Below are 18699 nucleotides of genomic sequence, written 5' to 3' on the forward strand. Positions count from 1 at the left end.
GTCCCATTAAAACGAGTGAGGAACAGGAGGGCAAAGCAGGACAAGAGGTGGAACGACAGAAGATCAAGGACCTTCAGCTTTGGGGTGACAGGGTGGCCTTCCCAGAAATACTTCGACAAAAAAACATGATTGTCAAAGTTTCCCTCTTACCCTAAATGCACTTGATGACGTCCAAATTAAGCTGCTTTGGTTTGGCGCTGGAGTTTTGTGGCTAATATCTACAGAACCCCTAAGGTGACGTCATGTTAAAAAAAAAAATAAAATCTGTGGCCACGCCTTATTAAGGTGTGGAAATAAGATAATTAGGCTGTGGGAACAAGATAATTAAGGCGTGGCCTACAACTTATTAAGGCATAGGAAGTAGTTAATTTGATCTAGCTGGAGAATAATAAAGCTTGCTGTTCTGTAAATTAACGCCCGTATATATATTAATCCAATGATAATCTTTTGTAAGAAAATGTAGAATACTCTGAATCTCTGAATGAATTATGGTGATATTTTGTATATCTTAAGACTCTTAATTCTCATACTAAATACGTGACCTTTTGGCTATGCCTTAACGGCTATGAGATAATTAACATGACTTAAGTCAAGGCCGCGTCTTAATAATCTCATTCCCACACCTAATGATCTCGTTCCCACGCCTTGTTGATCTAGTTCCCACAGCCTAATGATCTCATTCTCACACATTGGGATCTCGTTTTTTTTTTTGATGATGTCACCTTAGGGTCTTTGTGAATATCTTTTACAAATGCTATTATGACATTTACTGTAAATACCCAATGCTACCTATTAATATACGCTTCCATTACTAATTAGTTACATTAGCCTCAAAGCTGCAGTGTTTCTTGACTGATCAACTACATTTTAGGTAAGGGGAAAATCTGATTTCGATCAAAGTATTTCTATAAGACAATAATGTAACACAGATGGGACTGGATATGCAGGATTTTTACACTGTAAAGCCATAAGTTGTTTGAACTTAAATGATTTAAGTCACATGTTTTACATAAAATTGGAAATTGGAAATTTCTAAGCATTACTTGACAATTTTGAGTTAGTTTAACATTTGTGGAGTTTGGTCTGTTGCCATTGGCTTCTGGCACAATCTATTTGCATACCCCCCAAGGGCTACATTAGGTTAACTTGTACAGTAGATCATCTCAATACTGTTTACTCTATAGCTAATTCATGTGAATTAATGATATAAGACTATTAAAGACAGCTTGTTTTTCTTATACATCCCGTTAAGATTTTCTGGCTTTTATTTGGCGCTTTTATGGCTATTAATTTGGCTATTAACTACAATATGCATATGTTGAGTGAAAACAACGTAATGTAATCATTCAGTAAAATAGAGTGATTGTACAATAGCTACTTTAACTTTGAAAGTTAAGTTTCAGGTTCACCACATTTTGAGTGTCAAGTATTTGTGGTTTGTCTGTTGAACTTCAAGATGAACGTTTTGTTCAACTCCATACAGTTTTATCAATTACTAAACAAACTTCATTCATTTGAAACAACGAATTACCTCAAATGATTTGAGTAGACTTAACTTATTAGGGTTTACAGTGTACACTTGAAGAAGAATCAGATTTTGGACCAGGCTGTAATCCTAATGCCAAGGCTTAACAATAGTCTCATTAGTTAGAGTTGATTAGAAAGACTAAAACAGTGATTTCAGTAGACTTTCTACAAGTAAATCCAATTCAAGTTACATTTACTTAAAGTACTTGTGTACCAACATTGCATTACAGCCTGGTTTTCGGAAACCCAAAAAACTCAAATCACCCAGACCATGCACCCTTAACAGCAATGCAGACTCCACAGCCAACAGTTTCCCATGTACTCCTCAAAAGAAGGAAATATGTGAGAAAAGCTACAGAAGAACTGGATTATCTATATAAAGTAAAATCAAAATAATCAAATTTACTAATTTCCCCATTTATCCAAGCTCATCAGCCAAGCTGCTTTTGTTTTTGCACTGGAGCTACAAGGCTAACTAACATAGCTAACAAGTGATGGAAGCTTATGCTGGGTGTTCAGTTCTGGGTGAAAATAAATAACATTTCATTGAAAAGTTACTTTATTTCAGTATTTCAGTTCAAAATGTGAAACTCATATGTTATATAGATGTATTAAACACAGAATGATCTATTTTAAGCGTTTATTTATTTTATTGTTGATTATTATAATTATGGCTTACAGCCAATGAAAACCAGAAAATCAGTGTCTCAGAACATTTTAATATTATATATAGTAAGACCAATTGGTACTTTTGGCAGTGTGGGCAGTGTGCCAAGTCCTGCTGGAAAATAAAATCTGCATCTCCATAAAAGTTGTCAGCAGCAGAGGGAAGCATGAAGTGCTGTAAGATTTAGTGGGAAAACAAAACTGCACTGACTTTAGACTTTGGACTGATCATCAGTAAATTTTACATTTCATTTAAAGTAAATCAAGGGAGCAGAGTCTGGAGGAAGAGTGGAGAGACACACAGTCCAAACTGCTCGAGGTCTAGTGTGAAGTTTCCACCAATCAGTGATGGTTTGGATAAAGAGAGTCATGTCATCTGCTGGTGTTGATCCACTGTGTTTTATTATCAAGTCTAAAGTCAGTGCAGTTTTGTTTTCCCACTAAATCTTACAGCACTTCATCTTACTACTTCCCTCTGCTGCTGACAACTTTTATGGAGATGCGGATTTCATTTTCCAGCAGGACTTGGCACACTGCCCACACTGCCAAAAGTAACAGTTGTTCTTATGTAATATTCTAATTTTCTGAGACACTGATTTTTGGGTTTTCATTGGCTGTAAGCCAAAATCATCAACAATAAAATAAATAAATCTATATAATATATGAGTTTAACATTTTTAACTGAATTACTGGAATAAAGTAACTTTTCAATGATATTCTAACATTTTCTAGATGCACTAGTAGTATATCAATAATAAAAGTAGGTAGTAGTATAGGCAATAGGGTTTAAAATACTTCTGTAGAAGTTGAAGTATCAGCTCAAGCTTTGTACTCTTTAAGTAAAAGTGTAAAAGTACTGCTTTCAAAACTACTTAAAGTATAAAAGTAAAATTAATATAAGGGAAAAAAATGACTATAAGACTAAAATACAAAGCTTAGTCCTATAGTGCACTAGCCCTCCCCAAAACACATGTGCAGGTGTGATGGATCACAGTATAAACCAATAGGGTGTTGGAATGGTATATGTTTATACTTCTCTACATCCAATCACAATCAGATTCACTCTATCTGGATGGAGAGATTTATCTGGATAGGGGTTTTATTAAACGATCAGCTGAAATAAAAACGAGCTGAAATAAAATAGGAGTAACAAGGTTTTTTTTTTAAATGTAAGGAGTAGGAAGTTCAGATCATTGTGTGAAAATGTAAGAAAGTCGACTGCAAAATAAATACTCCAGAAAACGAAGGAATGGTACTACATTAATTGACAACTAGCATCGTAGCACAGTACAAAACTCCAGAAACAGACTTCCAAAGCCAAACAGGTTTTGACCAATGGATTACATTTATTGCCAATGCAATCTGATCATCCATAATATCCCTGCATATTTCAATCTTAAATGCAGGCTAAAGCATGGAATGATCAACCGTAGAGTGAATCCAACACATGAAGAGGAGAAAGAAACAACCAAAATGCCCAGATGGATGCAATGGTCTGCAGCCTCATATGAGGTTGTATTTGTTTTGCCACTTTATCTACCAATTTATTTTATTTATATCCATTGTCTTTTTTAAAATTGGCCTAATCTTGAAGTGTGTAAATGTGAAAGGGATTCAAATGATCCTGAAAAACACCAATACTGACAGCTGACACATAACGTCCATCTGCATTGCTTTAAAGCGCATGGAAAGGACAAATAAGGAAGCACACTTTTTTCTGTTTCTGTTCATAAAATCAAAATACTGCACACTGAATAAGCAAGCGCTGTTCATAGGTGTGTGTTTATATTAGAAACTATAGTGTCATGCAGTCTAACAGTACTGTTAAATGTAGTTAGTTAAATCTAATTTCTAATCGACCTAATTATTAATTAATGAATCTCTGTAATGTATAATACAGTGTGTGTGGTGTGTATCAGTAGTAATGGCTGCCCGGCTGACAGCGGGCGGTCCACTCTGAGTTGGAGTCGGGGGGTTCTAACAGATCTCTGTATGGGAGGTGCAGCTTCAGCACACAGTACCTGCGGTCCAGGTCCGTCTCGCCCACCGAGCAGTTCGAGTACGGGTGGTACTTCTCCTGCGGGACAGAGGAAATCAGAGGTTTTAAAAAGAATTTGGTGCTGCTGATTCTTATATACAGCTCTGAAAAAAAAAATAAGAGATCACTTCAGTTTCTGAATCAGTTTCTCTGACTTTGCTATTTATAGGTATATGTTTAAGTAAAATGAACATTGTTGTTTTATTCTATAAACTACAGACAACATTTCTCCCAAATTCCAAATAGAAATATTGTCATTTAGATCATTTATTTGCAGAAAATGAAAATAAAACAAAAAAAGATGCAGAGCTTTCAGACCTCAAATAATACAGATATTCATTCAAGTTTTAAGAGTTCACAAATCAATATTTGTTGGAACAACCCTGCTGTTTTTTAATCACAGTTTTAAACATGCACCTTGGCATCATGTTCTCCTCCACCAGTCTTACACACTGCTTTTGGATAACTTTATGCTGCTTTACTCCTGGTGCAAAGATTCAAGCAGTTCAGTTTGGGTTGATGGCTTGTGATCATTTATCTTCCTCTTGATTATAATCCAGAGGTTTTTAATTTTTTTAGTAAAATCAAAGAAACTCTTTATTTTTAAGTGCTCTCTTATTTTTTTCCAGAGCTGTATTTGTATTACTGCAAGATTTAAATTATAAGACCAATCAATTGTCCTCATTTTTAAACAAATTTTGCTACAAAAAAGCTACTTAAAATATAATTAAAAATACTATTTAAGATACTATCACGTCTTAAGAAAAGACAGAATTCAGTAGCAGTAGAGGTGTCCAAACTACGGTCCGCGGGCCATTTGCGGCCCCTTTTTTTAGAAATAGAATGAAAGTTGCCCCGCTGTTAAGCAGGTTTTTTTAATGTGAGATTCAAAGTTTGAACGCTAGGTGTCAGAAACGGGCCAAAGAGTCTAAAAGCGGAGAGAGTGCGCATTTCTAGCGCAGAAAAACAGGGCAAAGAGTCTAAAAGCGGAGAGAGTGCGCATTTCTAGCGCAGAAAAACAGGCCAAAGAGTCTAAAAGTGGAGAGAGTGCGCATTTCTAGCGCAGAAAAACAGGCCAAAGAGTCTAAAAGTGGAGAGAGTGCGCATTTCTAGCGCAGAAAAACAGGCCAAAGAGTCTAAAAGTGGAGAGAGTGCGCATTTCTAGCGCAGAAAAACAGGCCAAAGAGTCTAAAAGTGGAGAGAGTGCGCATTTCTAGCGCAGAAAAACGGGGCAAAGAGTCTAAAAGCGGAGAGAGTGTGCATTTCTAGCGCAGAAAAACGGGGCAAAGAGTCTAAAAGCGGAGCGAGTGCGCATTTCTAGCGCAGAAAAACTGGGCAAAAGAGTCTAAAAGCGGAGAGGGGGCGCATTTCTAGCGCAGAAAAGCGGGGCAAAGAGTCTAAAAGCGGAGCGAGTGCGCATTTCTAGCGCAGAAAAACTGGGCAAAAGAGTCTAAAAGCGGAGAGGGGGCGCATTTCTAGCGCAGAAAAGCGGGCCAAAGAGTCCAAACGTTGCCGTAATTACGGAGTTTAATATTAAGAGACATCATGAAATTAAACATCAATTTGAAAAATCTTCGTTTACACAACACTGTCAAAGATAAAGATAGTTAGTCAAGTAAAATGATGTGTAAATGAAATAATCAGGAAAAATGTATTATTTAAAGTGGTATATTTCATTATTTGTTTTATTACAGAGTCTGTGGCCCGTGACTTCAAATATATTTTTCTTCTTCTGGCCCCCAACAAAAAAAGTTTGGACACCCCTGAATTAGAGGTATTACTGCACCCAGACAAGTCAGAATACAAATACTATCAATTGCAAGGCCATTGTAAGTATAGATTTTATCACATCTAAGACAAATCCAAGAACTGTTATTATCACCTCCAAGATAAGCAAAAGTATTAAGACTACTGCACACCAACAGACCAGTCATAGTGCTGATACTGTTGCAGGGCTCTCAAGTTTTGGCGGGAGTGAGATTGATGGGCGGGGGGATTGGTGGGTGCGTGCAATTGTCCATCAGTTGTTCACAGACGTGTGTTTCAGAACTTTCGAATCGAACAGTTCTTCGCGCCTGACGCTCTGGCTGAAAGTCCACCCTCTTCGACTAGGTCTGCCTAACAACAGAGCCATTCTATATTCTGATTGGCTCAACGAGTGTACATTACAACATACAGCCGATGGATTTGCAAGCGTGACAAATACCATGTGTGGCGTGTGAGCGTGTGAACTCGCTGAGGTGCGAGTGTCACACGCTCAAAGCGTGAGACTTGAGAACACTGCGTTGAGTCCAAAACAAGTCCAAATACAGGCACTTTCGCCTGTTTTCTTTTTGTTTTTTGTTTGTTTGTTTTTTTGATGAAACTCATGATGTTTGTGTAAATTTAATTTTTTGACATCTTTCTTTGGTCATAGTTTTCAAGAATTTCCCCTCGGGGATCAATAAAGTATGTATGTATGTATGTATGTATGTATGTATGTATGTATGTATGTATCTATCTATGTATATATCTATCTATCTATCTATCTATCTATCTATCTATCTATCTATCTATCTATCTATCTATCTATCTATCTATCTATCTATCTATCTATCTATCTATCTATCTATCTATCTATCTATCTATCTATCTATCTATCTATCTATCTATCTATCTAGTTAATAATCAACACATTTGCTGACAGATATTGAGCCTACTGCATATGCCGCCTATATGTTAGGAGCTCTGAAGACCAGTAGGGGGAAGCAGCAGCACACAGTCCAGAGCCATTCAGGCCAGCATCCAAAAACCTATTAAACTCCGGTCTTTTCATTCAGAGCAGGACGGAGGATCCTGATGGGGTTTGGTGTGTGTGTATGCTGGAGTGTGTGTATCTGAGTAAGTCTATTCTCAGTCTGGTTGGACTTATATCTTCTCTGGCAGTTACCCCCTTTGGGAATGGTTGATAAGACAGAGTCTACCCAGAACCGGAGCGGGCCACTTTTCTCCCCCCCCCCCCGCTGACCGAAATGATAACGGCACTAGTCACTCAAAAGCCAGTCTTACATCTTCCTCACTGTCGTCTCCCACTCTGCCCTTCTTCTTGTCCTTCTTGCTGCTGCTGCTGCTGCTGCTGTTCTTCTTCTCGTCGTCTTTCTTCTTTTTCTCTTTCTCGGGCAGGAGGTCATCGAGCCAGGCCAGGTCGTGCTGGGAGAAGACCATGTCCAGCATCTTCCGGACCAGCATCAGGCCCAGAATCTAAGAGATAAAATGAGACAGAATAGAGACACGATATTAAAGCCGTGTCCAAATTCAGAGCCTATATTCTTGGAAGGCTGTGTGGACCAGGAAGGCTGAACTGGAACGAGATGTTCTGCTCTACAGTGTTTTTTTCTGACTGTGGGACTTTTTTTTGTGTGATCTATAGAGAATCGGCCAATTGCAGATAGAGCAGCTGGATTTAGGGCGTGTCAGTGTGTCTTTGGTATTGTGAGGCTGCAAAAAGTACGCCTTGTGTGCTTTAAAACATGCAAAAGTAATGTGCTAATTCTTTTAATTATTGATGGGTGTGTTTTGAGCGTAACATACAATTAACCAATCATTGAGCCAGTTGTCATTCCCTTTAAGAGGCAGCTGAGCTCAGACTTTGGCAAGTTCATATCTTAACAGCATGATGATTTTGCGCGTCTCAGCCGAGTAAACTAACCAGCTTATTCACACTGTTAAGATACACCAGCAGCTCATTTAAGGTAACAGCAATGTTATTTTCTTCTTTATTCTGTTTATTGTTGACATAAAAGTCAGGTTTACGGGTTATACTTGTGCTGGGAGCACCTATAGGAATGAACTCTGACGACTGACTGTTGTCTATGTTTGTGTCAGTCAGTGGAGCACATTTGTTTTCCGCCCCCTGTGCACCATAATGAAGTATAACTTATATAGGGCTTTTCTAGAAACCCAAGGACGTTTTACAATTTGCATGTTTTACACACAAGCACATTACACATCAACACTCATCCACACACTAGCAGCCAATAGCGCACAGCGTACTCTCAACCGGCAACAACTGTCCATCAGGCACTACAGCATTTACCCAGAACAGAGTGCCAATCCTTATCTGGGCACAGTCATACATACATTTACACACATTTTAACACATACCACACACTTTACACATAAACACCAGATCAATTTAGAGTATCCAATTTACCAGATCAATTTAGATTTGATCAGATCATCAGATCAATTTAGAGTATTCCACTTTTCTTGGCAATTTGGAATGTCCAATTTACCTGATCTTCATGTTTGTGGATTGTGTGAGGAAATGTCGGGACTCCCCGGAAGAAACCCACACAGACACGGGGAGAACATAGAAGCTCCACCCAGATAGGGACTTGAACCCAAGACCCCAGTTTTGGGAGGCGAACCTTGCTAACCACGAAGCCATAGTGCCACCAATGGTTGTTTATGCATTGGGAAAAAAACATACTCCTTGGACTATTTCTTGTCTGGGGCAAGTTTCTCCAAACCATCAGTGCATAATATCATAGGCCATGTCGTCAAAACTGATCTTGAGGCAGCCTATGGTTCAATGGCACCTCCAGCAGGGTAGCTAGCTGGTGTTAAGTTGTTTTAGTGTTTGTTAGCATTAGTCATGAAGCCTTGGGCATCTAGCAATGGATGTTTTTATTGGAAAAGCCCATTCCTTGGGTTATCACTTGCCTAGGGCAAGCTTTGCAAAACTCTTTTAGGGCAACTACAACATATAAAGACCACGAGCCTTGATCACAGCTGGCTGCCCCTGAGGAAGCATTTGACACACCATCTGCCTTTATTTTATATAAAATGAAAGTGGTTTTATGGTATCCATGGCCTTGATGCTAAATAAGGGTAATAAGACTTTTGTTAGCATTATCAATGAAGCACATGTGCACCATTAATTGTTGCATTGGAAAGCAATGATATGCTCCTTTAGTGTTACAGTGTTAATTAACATCATTCTGAACAGATTTCACCCATTCAAACGGCCCGAAATCAGACAGTTTATAGGGCGGGGCGGGTCGAATCGGGCTCATAATAACAGTTTATAGGGCGGGGCGGCTCGGGTAGAAAGTGCACAGGCTCGGGTCGGGTCGGATTTTTTGGGCCCGATCTAAGCTCTAATTAAGACCATATTTTCTAAACCTTGATTATAACTGGCTGCTCTTGAGGCAGCATTTTGTCACACCATCTGCCTTATTTTAGTTTAGTGTCACCCCTGGGAAGGGAATTAGCTGGCCGTAAGTTGTCTGAGGCTAAGAGGTTTATACGACTTTTGAAAGTGTTGTCCATGAAACTTTGGGCATCAAATTGAAAACTGTGCACAAGAAATGGTTGCATTTTTTTTTTTTTTTGGAAGGGAATTTTCTTGGGTTATCAATCGCCTAGAGAAAACTCTCTGGGCAACTACAAGCCATCAACAAGAAATCTCCGGAGAGCTGAACACCCCAAGCTGCCCTTGGGTCAGCATTTAATCACACCATTGGGCTTATATTTTTATAAAAAATAGAAAATGGTTCAAAGTCACCAATGGGAAAGAAGTTAGCTGGCTTTAAGTTTTAAGTCTGAGGCTAAGAGGGTAATTAGACTGTTGTTAGTGTAGTCCATGTAGCTCTGGGAATCAAATAATCGATAACTGTGGACCAGCAATGGTTGCTTTACCATTGGTGAAACACACTCTTTGGGCTATTCAAGATTCTTAAAACCTTCAGGGCAGCTATAACCCATTATGATCATATCTTCTGGAGACTAAATTACAACAGGCTGCTCTTAAGGCAGCATTATGTCACACCATTGGCCTTATTGTATATGATGTACAGCCCTGGAAAAAAATAAGAGACCACTTAAAAATAATGAGATTCTTTCTTTGATTTTACCAAATTGAAAACCTCTGGAATATAATCAAGAGGAAGGTGGATGATCACAAGCCATCAAAACAAACTGAACTGCTTGAATTTTTGCACCAGGAGTAAAGCTGCATAAAGTTATCCAAAAGCAGTGTGTAAGACTGGTGGAGGAGAACATGATGCCAAGATGCATGAAAACTGTGATTAAAAACCATTTTATTCCACCAAATAATGATTTTTGAGCTCTTAAAACTTTATAAATATGAACTTGTTTTCTTTGCATTATTTGAGGTCATTTCAGACATTTCTCATTTTCTGCAAATAATCGCAAATGCTCATTGTACTCAAACATAAACCTACAAATAGCAAAACTAGAGAAACTAATTTAGAAACTGAAGTGATCTCTCTTTTTTTTCCAGAGCTGTACATTAAATAAAAGTGAACCCAATGATTACACATCTGACCCTTGTGGTTCATTGGCACCCCTGGGAAGGCAGATAGCCGCTCTAAAGCTGCCTGGGGTTAAGGTTGTCAAAACAGTTAACACTGCAACACCAGGAGGCCAATGAGAACATCCTCTGACCCACCATGACAGGGAAGATGATGGCGAGGAAGGTGGACTTGAGGGTCCAGAGGACAGCAAGGCAGATAATCTGCAGGAGAGTAAAGAGGTGGACCCTCCGGAGTGGCACGTGTCGCAGGTACGTGAGGTCGGGCTGGTGCTTTGCTGGCATCATGAACAACTTGATCCTGTCCCAGAACTATTGGAAGAAAAGAAAAGCAATGCATCACTTTGTAGGTTTGTTGTACCTTTTATTTGTTATAATATATTACAGAGTCTTCAGTTTAATGCATTTATTATATGGGCCATTTCACCAAATGGAATGGCATTTCTGGCCCCAGAAAATTACATGTATAAATGTGCACACTACATAACTTTAAAATACATTTTATTATTAAGCATAGTGTTTTGTACATTGACCTAAAAAAAAGTCCTTGCAAAAGTAAGATATGTATTTAAAAACATTAATTAAAACTACTTAGAACACTGAAAAATATAACATTTGTTACCTGTCCCCACTCTCTAACTATAAACTTTACCATTAAATATAATTATTAAAATCCTTCAGAGATGTATGTACTTTTTTGCATTGTATTTGTGGCTCCAAATCCCATCTATGCTTTAAATTTTTTTTTTTTTTTTTTTTTTTTAAATAAAGCCATAATATTTAAGTTTAAAATACACATCTTAGTTGTCTCTGGTTTTCACTCCTTTCAGTCCTGTTACTGTAACACATTACCCTGAACATCTGTAACATCTGTAACATTCTACAACAGGAAGTGACATCATCAGCTGGTTCTTCTCACTAGAAAAGCACTAGAATGTGCTCAGTGTCCTAATGCTATTAGCATAGCCGCTGTTTAGCTATTTTTATATGTTTTTGCTAGTTCTATTCTAAAAATTCATTCCTGTTACTTTCATGCCTGTTACTCAAAACATTAAAAAGTAACAGGAGTGAGTTTCAGTAACAGGAGTGAGTGCCATTAACAGGAGTGAGTTTCAGTAACAGGAGTGAGTTTCAGTAACAGGAGTGAGTGCCATTAACAGGAGTGAGTGCCATTAACAGGAGTGAGTTTCAGTAACAGGAGTGAGTTTCAGTAACAGGAGTGAGTGCCATTAACAGGAGTGAGTTTCAGTAACAGGAGTGAGTGCCAGTAACAGGAGTGAGTTTCAGTAACAGGAGTGAGTGCCATTAACAGGAGTGAGTTTCAGTAACAGGAGTGAGTTTCAGTAACAGGAGTGAGTGCCATTAACAGGAGTGAGTGCCATTAACAGGAGTGAGTTTCAGTAACAGGAGTGAGTTTCAGTAACAGGAGTGAGTGCCATTAACAGGAGTGAGTTTCAGTAACAGGAGTGAGTGCCATTAACAGGAGTGAGTGCCATTAACAGGAGTGAGTGCCAGTAACAGGGGTGAGTTTCAGTAACAGGAGTGAGTTTCAGTAACAGGAGTGAGTGCCAGTAACAGGGGTGAGTTTCAGTAACAGGAGTGAGTGTCAGTAACAGGAGTGAGTTTCAGTAACAGGAATGAGTTCCAGTAACAGGAGTGAGTGTCAGAAACAGGAATGAGTTCCAGTAACAGGAGTGAGTGTCAGAAACAGGAGTGAGTTTCAGTAACAGGAGTGAGTGTCAGTAACAGGAGTGAGTGCCATTAACAGGAGTGAGTGTCAGTAACAGGAGGTAGTTTCAGTAACAGGACTGAGTGCCAGTAACAGGAGTGAGTTTCAGTAACAGGAGTGAGTGCCAGTAACAGGAGTGAGTTTCAGTAACAGGAGTAAGTGTCAGTAACAGGAGTGAGTGTAAGTAACAGGAGTGAGTTTCAGTAACAGGAGTGAGTGCCATTAACAGGAGTGAGTTTCAGTAACAGGAGTGAGTGTCAGTAACAGGAGTGAGTTTCAGTAACAGGAGTGAGTGCCATTAACAGGAGTGAGTTTCAGTAACAGGGGTGAGTGTCAGTAACAGGAGTGAGTTTCAGTAACAGGAGTGAGTGCCATTAACAGGAGTGAGTGTCAGTAACAGGAGTGAGTTTCAGTAACAGGAGTGAGTTCCAGTAACAGGAGTGAGTGTCAGTAACAGGAGTGAGTTTCAGTAACAGGACTGAGTGCTAGTAACAGGAGTGAGTGCCAGTAACAGGAGTGAGTGTCAGTAACAGGAGTGAGTTTCAGTAACAGGAGTGAGTGCCATTAACAGGAGTAAGTTTCAGTAACAGGAGTGAGTGTCAGTAACAGGAGTGAGTGTCAGTAACAGGAGTGAGTTTCAGTAACAGGAGTGAGTGCCATTAACAGGAGTGAGTTTCAGTAACAGGAGTGAGTTTCAGTAACAGCAGTGAGTGTCAGTAACAGGAGTGAGTTCCATTAACAGGACTGAGTGCTAGTAACAGGAGTGAGTGCCAGTAACAGGAGTGAGTGTCAGTAACAGGAGTGAGTTTCAGTAACAGGAGTGAGTGCCATTAACAGGAGTGAGTTTCAGTAACAGGAGTGAGTGTCAGTAACAGGAGTGAGTGTCAGTAACAGGAGTGAGTTTCAGTAACAGGAGTGAGTGCCATTAACAGGAGTGAGTTTTAGTAACAGGAGTGAGTTTCAGTAACAGGAGTGAGTGCCATTAACAGGAGTGAGTTTTAGTAACAGGAGTGAGTTTCAGTAACAGGAGTGAGTGCCATTAACAGGAGTGAGTTTTAGTAACAGGAGTGAGTTTCAGTAACAGGAGTGAGTGTCAGTAACAGGAGTGAGTTTCAGTAACAGGAGTGAGTGTCAGTAACAGGAGTGAGTTCCATTAACAGGAGTGAGTGCCATTAACAGGAGTGAGTTTCAGTAACAGGAGTGAGTTCCATTAACAGGAGTGAGTTCCATTAACAGGAGTGATTTTTTTTCGTCATAAATATCAATTATTTGAATATGCAGTCAACCATTTCTTTAAAATACAGACTTTTTAAAGAAAAAAATCAAAAGAATTAACAGGAGTGAGTTTTAGTAACAGGAGTGAGTTTCAGTAACAGGAGTGAGTGTCAGTAACAGGAGTGAGTTTCAGTAACAGGAGTGAGTGCCATTAACAGGAGTGAGTTTCAGTAACAGGAGTGAGTTTCAGTAACAGCAGTGAGTGTCAGTAACAGGAGTGAGTTCCATTAACAGGACTGAGTGCTAGTAACAGGAGTGAGTGTCAGTAACAGGAGTGAGTTTCAGTAACAGGAGTGAGTGCCATTAACAGGAGTGAGTTTCAGTAACAGGAGTGAGTGTCAGTAACAGGAGTGAGTGTCAGTAACAGGAGTGAGTTTCAGTAACAGGAGTGAGTGCCATTAACAGGAGTGAGTTTTAGTAACAGGAGTGAGTTTCAGTAACAGGAGTGAGTGCCATTAACAGGAGTGAGTTTTAGTAACAGGAGTGAGTTTCAGTAACAGGAGTGAGTGCCATTAACAGGAGTGAGTTTTAGTAACAGGAGTGAGTTTCAGTAACAGGAGTGAGTGTCAGTAACAGGAGTGAGTTTCAGTAACAGGAGTGAGTGTCAGTAACAGGAGTGAGTTCCATTAACAGGAGTGAGTGCCATTAACAGGAGTGAGTTTCAGTAACAGGAGTGAGTTCCATTAACAGGAGTGAGTTCCATTAACAGGAGTGATTTTTTTTCGTCATAAATATCAATTATTTGAATATGCAGTCAACCATTTCTTTAAAATACAGACTTTTTAAAGAAAAAAATCAAAAGAATTAACAGGAGTGAGTTTTAGTAACAGGAGTGAGTTTCAGTAACAGGAGTGAGTGTCAGTAACAGGAGTGAGTTTCAGTAACAGGAGTGAGTGCCATTAACAGGAGTGAGTTTCAGTAACAGGAGTGAGTTTCAGTAACAGCAGTGAGTGTCAGTAACAGGAGTGAGTTCCATTAACAGGACTGAGTGCTAGTAACAGGAGTGAGTGCCAGTAACAGGAGTGAGTGTCAGTAACAGGAGTGAGTTTCAGTAACAGGAGTGAGTGCCATTAACAGGAGTGAGTTTCAGTAACAGGAGTGAGTGTCAGTAACAGGAGTGAGTGTCAGTAACAGGAGTGAGTTTCAGTAACAGGAGTGAGTGCCATTAACAGGAGTGAGTTTTAGTAACAGGAGTGAGTTTCAGTAACAGGAGTGAGTGCTATTAACAGGAGTGAGTTTTAGTAACAGGAGTGAGTTTCAGTAACAGGAGTGAGTGCCATTAACAGGAGTGAGTTTTAGTAACAGGAGTGAGTTTCAGTAACAGGAGTGAGTGTCAGTAACAGGAGTGAGTTTCAGTAACAGGAGTGAGTGTCAGTAACAGGAGTGAGTTCCATTAACAGGAGTGAGTGCCATTAACAGGAGTGAGTTTCAGTAACAGGAGTGAGTTCCATTAACAGGAGTGAGTTCCATTAACAGGAGTGATTTTTTTTCGTCATAAATATCAATTATTTGAATATGCAGTCAACCATTTCTTTAAAATACAGACTTTTTAAAGAAAAAAATCAAAAGAATTAGTGAACTTGTCTTTTAAACATGCTTTTTAACCGTCGCATGAATTTTGTAACCATCTTCGGCTTAGAAACGTTGTAAAAATTTAAGTAAAGTTGCCTGAGTTTGACCAGTACATGTTTTGAATAGATAAATACATGAATTATTAGATTCAGAGTTGAAAAAAAATTGTAAAATACGTTTAATTTAAAAGAGATACAACAAGCAAATGGCACTCATTCAAGGGAATGGCCCGTATGGTAATAATGGAAACATCAATGACTCATCACAGAAATACTCTGTCTAGGCTCATATTATTTAAAAAAGGACATTTGTATAGCTGTCTATAATCATGATCTATTGCTGACCATTTTAGTGCTGAAAATGACTGGACCCAGACTGATCTGTGAGTTGTTATTTATCTATTTAATGTTTTCCCTTTATTGCCCTGTCCTTTATTGTACCGTTTTCTTAAAGTTTGAGTCTGTGTTCTTCCAATTTCTCACTTATTACACTTAAACGGCAATCCAAACGCAGGGTCCAAGCGCAATTTAGAACAATTCACCCGTATGAGACGGGTTTTCAGACAAGAAATAAATGAAAGTCAGTCTCTTTTGTCATCAGTGTTGATTTATCAGGATCGTTTGAAGGCGGTGTCTGTAAGGTTTTGTCAGATTGATAGTTTGAGCAACAACAAACTCTGCTATAGAGTAAGCTGCCATTGTGAACACTGCACCAGAAAAATATCTGTGGAATGCAGAAGATGATGGCGGATGATGACTTTAACTTTCCTAATTATCAGCTCATCCTTTCTATACATACCATTTCCTCATGTACTGTAACCTAGCTCAACTTGATTTGGTATGTAGTTGCCTAGTTAGCTGTTATAGCGTCCTCCGTTGACATATGAATGCAAAAATCAAATCAGTTTTATTCAAATTGGACAAAGAGTATGAAATCCACCTTAACCCTTGTGTGGTGTTCGGGTCTGTGGGACCCGTTTTCATTTTTCATCAAATGAAACTAAAAAAATATTTTTTCTAACTCAAACTCATTGGCATTGGCTCATTTTTTGTGAAAAACATATAGCAAAACACATTTTCAATAAACACACACTGTACAACCCCCCCCCTACACATTTATATTACATACAGTATGTTTGGCCAGGGGCTAATAAACATTGCTTCATTTGTAAATTTGAAACTAAACAAATTTTCTACTCATATCTTGAGTTAAATTCGTTTATTTTTACATTTTATTAAAAAAAATAATAAAAAAAGAGTAGCACTTTTTGAAAGAAATATAACATAAGAAAGGTAAAGGGCAAATATTAACCATGTAAGCTGTTTATATTGCTTGCAATTTAGGTGAAGCAAGCATATGTAAAGCATTTTAATGTAAAATTGCTTCATTTTGCTGAATTAAATACAAGTAACAAAGTAAACGAGTAACAAAAATATGAACACCACACAAGGGTTAAGGCCAACCTTGAGTTTGATGGGAATATGATGAATAGTATCTCCAATGGATGTAAAAGTGCCAAAATTGGTAGATTAACAGACTGAATATGAAATAAGGATCCTTGATGTTCCATATATAAATATTAGTTAGCTACTGAAGCGTCCCCAATGGACATACAAGTGCAGAAACTAGTAGGTTAACTCATAATCAACGAAGACATAAGCATGACAGTTATCATCTGAGTATAAAATCCACCTTGGGGCCCATCTTTAATTTAAAGGTTAATTGATAATTAGCTGTTAAAGTGTCCCCAATTGACACACAAATGCAGAAATTAGTGGGTTATCTTAAAATTATTGACAACATAAGCCTGTCAGTTTTCATCCAAATTGGACGAGAGTATGAATCCCACCTTGGGGCCCACCTTAAATTTGACGGAAAAATTATAGTTAGATATTGAAGCATCCCCAATTGACACACAAGTGCCTAAATTGGTAGGTTATCTCATAATTATGAAAACATATAGCTGTCAGTTCTTATTTTAATTTGTACAATAGAATGAAACCCAAAAATTGTTGGGTTATCTCAAAATTAAGGAAGACACAATCCTGCCAGTTTTTATCAGAGTTGGACAGGGGGTTTATGAGTTACAGCAGTGGATTGGTTTGACATAAAGGAATGGGTGTGGTTTAGATGCATAACACATATGGAACCTGGATGCTGCATTTGTAACTATGATATATATTCATACAAGAGAAGGAAACAGTGCGGACAACATTGAGGCCTTTGACATGTAGATGCTACTCAGCTGTTATAGCATCTCCAGTTGATGTACAAATGCCAAAATTGGTAGGTTATCTCAAAATTAATAAAGACATAAGCCTGACAGTTTTTATCAAAATCGGACCACAAGCACATGAGTTACATCAGAGGACTTTTTTGGAATTAGGGAATTGGGATGCTGTAGAATAATTAATTCAAAGGATGGAATATGAAATAAGCAACTTTGATGCTCCAAGTGTGATTAATATATATATTTTTTATACAAGTGTACAAGACACACCTTGAGGGCCAACTTGAATTAGACAAGTAGACGCTACTTAGCTGCTACTGTGTCCCTAGTTGACGTACAAGTGCCAAAATTGGTATGTTATCTCAAAATCAATGAAGGCATTAGCTTGAGAGTTTTCATCAAAATCAGAAAGAAAGCTCATGAGTTACTGCAGAGGACTGATGAGGCATGAAGGAAGGTTCAGGTATGAAACCACCTTATGGTCCACCATTGGGCTCAGTTTAAATTTGATGTGTAAATGCTACTTAGCTGTTGTAGCATCACCAATTGATATTTCATTTTGGGGTTATCTGAAAATCAATGAAGACATAAGCCTATCAGTTCTTATTTTAATTTGTACAATAGAATGAAACCCACCTTGAGGATCACCTTGAATTTAATGTGTGAATGCTACTTACTTTAGCTGTTTAAACTTCCCCAATTGACATACAAGTGCCAAAATTGGTGGGTTATCTCAAAATCAATGAAGACATAATCCTGCCAATTTTCATCAGAATTGGACAGGAGGACCACAAGTTACAGCAAAGGATTGGCTTGGCATCAGGAGACGGGTGGAGTGTAGATAAATTCATTCAAGGACTGAATATGAAATAAGGAACACTGACGCTCCATGTGTGATTGATATGTGTTTTATACAAGAGTACAAAACCCACCAATGTTGGCCCCAACATTGGTTTCATAATTGTGTATATCAGTTGGTGATGTTATAACAGCTACATAGCATTGACACATCAAATTAGACGTGTAGAAGCTACCTAGCTGCTAGTGCGTCCCCAGTTGACGTACAAGTGCCAAAAATGGTAGGGTTTCTCAAAATGAATAAAAACATAAGCCTGTCAGTTTTTATCAGAATCTGACAGGGGCCTCATGAGTTACAGCAGAGGATTGGTTAGGCATGAGGAAATGGCCACCTTGGGGTTCACCTTGAATTTGACGTGTAAACGCTACTCAGCTGCTAGTGCCTTTCCAGTTGAAGTACAAGTGCCAAATTGGTGGGTTATCTCAAAACGAATGATAACATAAGCTTGTCAGTTTTCATCAGAATCAGACAGAGGGTTCATGAGTTA

The 18699-nt window shown here is 38.6% G+C and overlaps 1 protein-coding gene across 1 annotated transcript in view; it reads right to left on the reverse strand.

The window, feature by feature from the left end:
• The window catches only part of slc4a5a (solute carrier family 4 member 5a), a 111185-nt gene that overhangs the window by 4561 nt on the left and 87925 nt on the right, over nucleotides 1-18699 (reverse strand). The window contains exons 23-25 of the mRNA XM_022666875.2: nucleotides 10686-10859; nucleotides 7280-7471; nucleotides 4215-4270 (exon numbers count right to left, since the gene is read on the reverse strand). Of these exons, the coding sequence (XP_022522596.2) occupies nucleotides 4215-4270; nucleotides 7280-7471; nucleotides 10686-10859 (422 nt within the window). The remainder of the gene's footprint in view (nucleotides 1-4214; nucleotides 4271-7279; nucleotides 7472-10685; nucleotides 10860-18699) is intronic.

This window comes from Astyanax mexicanus, chromosome 22 (assembly GCF_023375975.1).
Source record: "Astyanax mexicanus isolate ESR-SI-001 chromosome 22, AstMex3_surface, whole genome shotgun sequence".
Lineage (NCBI taxonomy): Eukaryota > Metazoa > Chordata > Actinopteri > Characiformes > Acestrorhamphidae > Astyanax > Astyanax mexicanus.